Source organism: Cataglyphis hispanica, chromosome 24 (genome assembly GCF_021464435.1).
Source record: "Cataglyphis hispanica isolate Lineage 1 chromosome 24, ULB_Chis1_1.0, whole genome shotgun sequence".
In the NCBI taxonomy this organism is placed as follows: Eukaryota; Metazoa; Arthropoda; class Insecta; order Hymenoptera; family Formicidae; genus Cataglyphis; species Cataglyphis hispanica.
Genome location: NC_065977.1, coordinates 613,451 through 619,690, shown reverse-complemented (window position 1 = coordinate 619,690; position 6,240 = coordinate 613,451). Strand labels below are relative to the sequence as shown.

The 6,240-nt window shown below is 29.3% G+C and overlaps 1 protein-coding gene across 3 annotated transcripts in view; it reads left to right on the top strand.

The window, feature by feature from the left end:
* Positions 1-706: 706 nt before the first annotated feature.
* The window catches only part of LOC126858321 (orexin receptor type 2-like), a 32,858-nt gene continuing 27,324 nt past the window's right edge, over positions 707-6,240 (top strand). For 2 of the 3 annotated variants that reach the window (XR_007688638.1, XR_007688639.1), the window contains exons 1-2: positions 708-935; positions 4,932-5,907. Coding sequence is in view for 1 of the 3 variants with exons in the window: in XM_050608567.1 (XP_050464524.1) it covers positions 5,470-5,907 (438 nt within the window). In the remaining 2 variants the exon portion in view is untranslated. Of the gene's footprint in view, positions 936-4,931; positions 5,908-6,240 lie in introns of all 3 variants that reach the window. The other variant, XM_050608567.1, reaches the window with a different exon arrangement.

Below are 6,240 nucleotides of genomic sequence, written 5' to 3'. Positions count from 1 at the left end.
CAAAAAAGTGAAATGAGAATTTAAATTAATGCTAAGAATACGTATGCAATGGAATAATTTTCTAGATTGTGTCCATATTTTATGTCAAAGCAATTCAGAAATCACTTATTCAAATGCCTGAAGCACTTAGCAAATAAGAATCACATGAAAGTCTTTCTTATAATTAATATTCAAACTTACTAATCAACGAATAGATTTTTATAAATGTAGTTTCTTAGTATTTAATTTAATTTAATCTATAAAATTAAACAAAAGATTAATATTTCAATAAATTTTTGAACTAATTTGATTCAACATTTTATTGTATATATATATATCTTTCATTATTTAAATAATAAAATATCGTAAAGTGCATGATCCATCAACATATCTTTTATTAAATATGATGACAAAAATAAAATTGTTTGCAATTTTAATATTGCTCTTTGATAACGCACTTTACTGCGCAGATTAATATTCTTGAAATTTTATTCGAGAAATAGAATTAGATAAAAAAGCTTCTCAAACAATCCTGTTTTTCAGAGACTGCATAATTCAGAAACTATTGACAAGGTAGAATTTTAAAGATTGACCAATTGTTAGCGTACAGCGCAGCGGGATCGACACGCACACCTCTCGGCCTCCCTTTAAAACAGCGCACCTCAGTTTCGCAGAGTCCGCCGACGCGTTCGCATCCTTTCGCGCCGAAGGAGTCCTCGGCGTTACTTCGACGGGGTGTATTTACCTCTCTGTACATCGTGAAAGTCACCGAGAAATTAAATTTAATCCTGAGAAATCGTTATGATGGTCCGACTTAATTTCTTGTGTCGCGAATCGAAGGGATCGAGTAAAAAGTTTGTGAAGTCACGCAAACTCTCTGTTTTTGTAAAAATCTCTGACCTTTGACTTTTCGCTCTCGGTCGAAAAATTTATGCTGACAAATTTTGAATACACAGGTAATAGTTTCGCGCGAGTCTAAAAATTATTTATTCCTGAGAAATTAGCAAATTGACCTTGCAATACATTGTAAAATTTAAAAACATTGATATTAATTAAATTTCAATGAAAGATTGTTATTTGTCATTTCAGTAGTTTATATATGCAATAGTAAATTTATTCTAATACTTTTACGATTTATATATATATTATTATGTTATTAAAAAAATGTTGATGTAAAATTTTTGATACAAAAACAACTAAATATATAATAAAATGCATAATAATTTATTTAGATTGTAACACAGATAGTATTAAATATTTTTTATCATAAATAAATATTTTCTATATTTTTATTTTCATATATTTTTTATTATTTTATATCTCTCTTTTATTTTCATTTTATTATTAATAATTTATAAATAGCTGTTTTCACAAATTAATATATAAAAATTACAGGAATTAGAAATTCGCGATCACAAATAGCTAAAAATAGTAACGTTTAATATGTTTTAAATATTAAATTACAATCACGCATATAAAGAAAAAAAGTGTTTTATTTTGCGATATATTTGTATAGAAATAAAACTCAGAGGTTTTCTCTTATATTTATTATAGTTTTAACTATATCGTAACATGCTGAGATATTACGCGAGAATATTTGCTAAAAATATTTTCAACATAATTATATTTAAATATTTAGTTTAAATATGCATGTCAGAGAAATAAGAATCTAATCTTGTAGAGTATGGCGAAAATTTTCACTTAGGGAACATTATTACTCTTATGCATGCATTGAGGAAGGACAGTCACGCGACTTTTCGCCGCGTAACAGGCTAAACGTGATCGTATCTTTGCGGGTAGCTTCACTAAAGTTTTGCGCATATTGATACATTTATGTCATTCAACGAGAGACAGAAAAAGAGGAACTTGAAATGAACGCAATTAGATTTAACTTTTTTCTTTTGATAATTGGCCGGATATCAATAACGATCTCGATACGTGATCGCAACGAATGAAAGTGCGTTCATGCAGCGATAAATCAGCATGGAACTTTATGAGAGACGAGACCTGGTACTAAAAGTCTACATGTTTCCATCCGTATTTGAATGCGGAAATATATTTACTTGGCTTCCCATATATACTTCCCATTTTATGGGTTTGTTCCCGATTGTACAGATTAGTCACTACGAAACATCGTACAAAAAAAAAAAGAAGAAGTCATTAAATGCAAAAGTTGCTTGCAATCTAGTCTGGTTAATGTGGAAAATAAAAGTTCAATTTTACGGACGACAAATGTAAAATATAAAAGGAATCCATTTATCCTTTTTTACGTACAATTATCTTCTTTCAAATTGTATCACCGACAAATCTTTTCATGTATACATATATTGAAAGTTAAATTAATCTTTGGCAAGTACAAAGGAGTGCGGAAATAATGTCCCATAGACTCGGCGACTCAATTTCCTGTAACATTTAAGAGGCGTATCTTTTTGCTTGCATAGTTAATTGCATGGTAATTGCTTTGTATATCGCGATAAATGAGAAGAATTAATTAATCGCGTATTATGTAATATTTTTATGAATATGAGAGTTATATTAGAATCTCTTTGTTGAATTTAAGTAACAATGAATTTAATTTCTATATAAAGTACAAGATGGTTGATTTGATTATATTGTCTACAGGACTATGAAAGTTTTATGAGTAAACATCTCGTTCTTTGTATCATCGATAAAAGAGGAAAAAGAACTTTAATGGGACATTAGCACTTTTTTATTGGTTCGCGCTTTCTAAAAGTTTTAGATAAAAAGTTTCTGATAACAATAATAATTGCATCATTGTTCACTTTCCATTGACGATTAAAATTGCAAAAATAAAATTATTATGCTGATGTAAATTAGAACGAAAAATAAATATATAATTATAAATATTATAAACTAGGAAATGTAAAACATAAATTAATTTTGATTAATAATTGTAATACATTTTTTTAATATAAATAACTTGATTTTCATTATGATATATTATAGTATATAAATAAAAATTAAAATAATTCTTTCTGAGAAGAAATTCATATTTAAAAGTCCAAATTTGAAAAAATGTAAATAACTAGAGTTAAAAGAAGCTTATTAATTCTTAGCTTTATATATTCTTTTTAAAATATGGCTTTCAGTTTTTTGTTAATGAAAATATCAATACTAATAATGTTCATTCCACAATTCCATTAGAAATAAAAGATTTTCCGCAAAATTAAATTTAAAAGGAAATAAATTATAGAACACTCTTCATCATTAAATTCAAAGCGGAGTTTATTTTATACAAATGGGCAATGTCTGTTTCAAACATTAAATTATATCATATAAACAAATGAATTACGACTTATATAAGTTATGATTTAGAAAAATGGAACGAACTATATACGTATGATTTTTACGATCATTAAGTTTTCATCAACTATTTCAATTTGATAAAATAGACCGATAAAACAAGTGATATAAACTTTGCTATCAACCAAACAAATCATCTGGAGACATAAAATGAAAACATGTATGTAATAACTGTCACTAATAATTTACAATTATCGGCAGGCGCAATCCTTGTTTAGAATTATATCTTACATCTCTATTTTTTACACCTATATTTTACAATAAATCTACTTTATTAAGTTAAGGCGGCGTTGTTGAGGAAAACTAGTAGCTTGCAAAAAATGGGATACTTCCTATGTCATTAACAATATAATTCAATATATCTAGCATATAAATACTATGTCGACCTACTTTATTGTATATTGAGCTTCTAGCTGCGCGTATAAAAAACACCTTATTTATATGAAAAAATTACCGATGAACAAGATGTAAAAAGATTCTGTAATTACAAGATGCATATCGCTCAGATTCATCGCAGAATATCAATGAATAACATTATACATTAGTTTACGAGAAACTTAAACAAGAGAAACTTGTTTTTAAAGGATTTTTATTTGTTTTTTTTAAGAATGTCTTATTTTATCGATATGTATATATACGATATTCTTCTACGATGAATTTAATTTGCAAATGAATCACTATAAAACAAAAATTCCGAAATTTGAAAAGTTGTGATGAATTACCCTTTACTATTCTCTGTGATAAAAATTGATACCATATTTTACGTGAGACAATAACACATATATTCGTTTTTCGATTCTAGAGTATTTTTTAAGGACACTGATTTATATCTAACATTATTCTGCGTGCGACCGTGATTGTTTTCTTGCCTCAAATCAACACTTCACTCGCTGTCTCTCACGTAAATACAAATCAGTTTAATTGGCCGATGATCGCTCTCCTTTATCATTTGCGGAATTTCCTTTATTGTATCGGTTTAAATAAATAAACTCGTATATAAATTTAAATATAGAGCAAAGCGTATAAAACGTAACAAGTGAATAAATTTAATAAAATATTATAATGTTAGTAAAAATATTAATAAAATTATTAAAAGTTATTAGTAAAAAAATATTAACGTTATGAAAAAATGTTTCATTTTTAGAAAAAAAATTGAAATATTTTAAAAATCACTTCTTTCAATCAATCAATATCTTGAAATTTGTTCGTCACATTTCACATGTGTTTTTCATCTGATATTAAATATAAATTATTTATTAATTAAATTTAAATAAACATTAATTAATGTAAAACAATATATATATGTATAAATGTGTGTGTGTGTGTGTGTGTGTATTATATACACACTGTATATATTGTATCTGAGAGAATTATACAAAAAAAAAAATAAGTTTGGCAGAGATTTTTGACATAATCCTGGGCTATTCAAAGCGTTGAGTATTTCATGGAATTCGACGCTATACCGATGTGCATTATATAGCGTTATAAACGAAATAGGAGCTTTATCAAAGTTGTTGTTGAAGTTGAAGTGCATAATATGAGAATATTATACCTGATATGCGGGCAGCAAACACACAAGAGATGTATGAATTTACTTCTGACGAGATTATGTTCTTTCCTGTGCACAGATACGAAGCTGACTACAATCGCGCATTGAGAAACGAAGGAATGCATAATCCTTGCTTCAAAGAAATTCTGTGTCGAGATCACCTAAGTACGGTCACGGCCGTAGAAAGAAAAGAAACAGGAGTCTCGTAAACTTTAAGAGCATACTTCTTATCGTTGCGGAAACGCCGAGCATCTCCAAGCAACTTTACGTCGCGAGTATAACTTATATTTATAATTTATTTGACAATGATTCATTCGACTAAATCCTCCGCAATACATAAGCGTTTGTGAAGTGACTTGTGTCATTTATTTATACGAATGCACGAACATTACTGGAATGAATGGTTGATTGGACGAGTGGTTTATCTACGTACGTGATTTATCGGCTCAAATTCCATCGATTGATGAATACCTATTACAATGCAACAGTACATCGCAATATATTAGAAATCGCGATTAATTAAATCATTTAACGTGACATATAATTTCGCACGCGAAACGACAATCTACGGCATTCCCGATATACATCGTGTCAAAGATGGAGTAAAAATTTGTATCATGAATCTCGCTGTGTCGATCATCGTCGCTTGGTTGGCGCGGATGAGCAACGCGCTCGACAATGGGGTCGATTTCTACTCGGACAACATCGAAGATCTAGGGTACGTCAACGCGACGAATTGCACGAACGACTACTGTATCCCGGACGAGGATTACATCGAGCTGATGATGCAACATATATTCCCCAAATTCACCGATTGGGTGCTGATTGCTATGCATAGTGTCGTTTTTGTGATTGGTCTGATCGGCAACGCTCTCGTCTGCATGGCCGTCTATCGAAATCACACGATGCGAACAGTGACTAATTACTTTATTGTCAATCTGGCGGTGGCCGATCTCCTCGTCCTGCTCATCTGTCTACCGCCGTCAGTTCTATGGGATGTCACGGAGACTTGGTTTCTCGGATTAAAACTCTGCAAGGCCGTACCTTATCTCCAGGTAAGCATTTTATCTTTGTAAGAATTACCGAAATATTTCCGCTTCTTAATATTACAATTAGCTTCTGAATATTGATTTACAATTGTGGATCAGATCTCAGCAAAAAAGATAAATGTCGTTCTTATTCCGGCAGCGTAATACAATTAATTTTACTGAATTAAACTTTATTTGAAATATCTTATTATATTAAATATTATCTTTAATTTTGATTAAATTAATTTAATCCATTGTAATGCCATTGTGGAAAGTTTTAATTTTTGATTACAAAATTAAATTCATTTAATCAAATTTAGAAATAATATCTAATATATTATTATATACAAATAAATATTT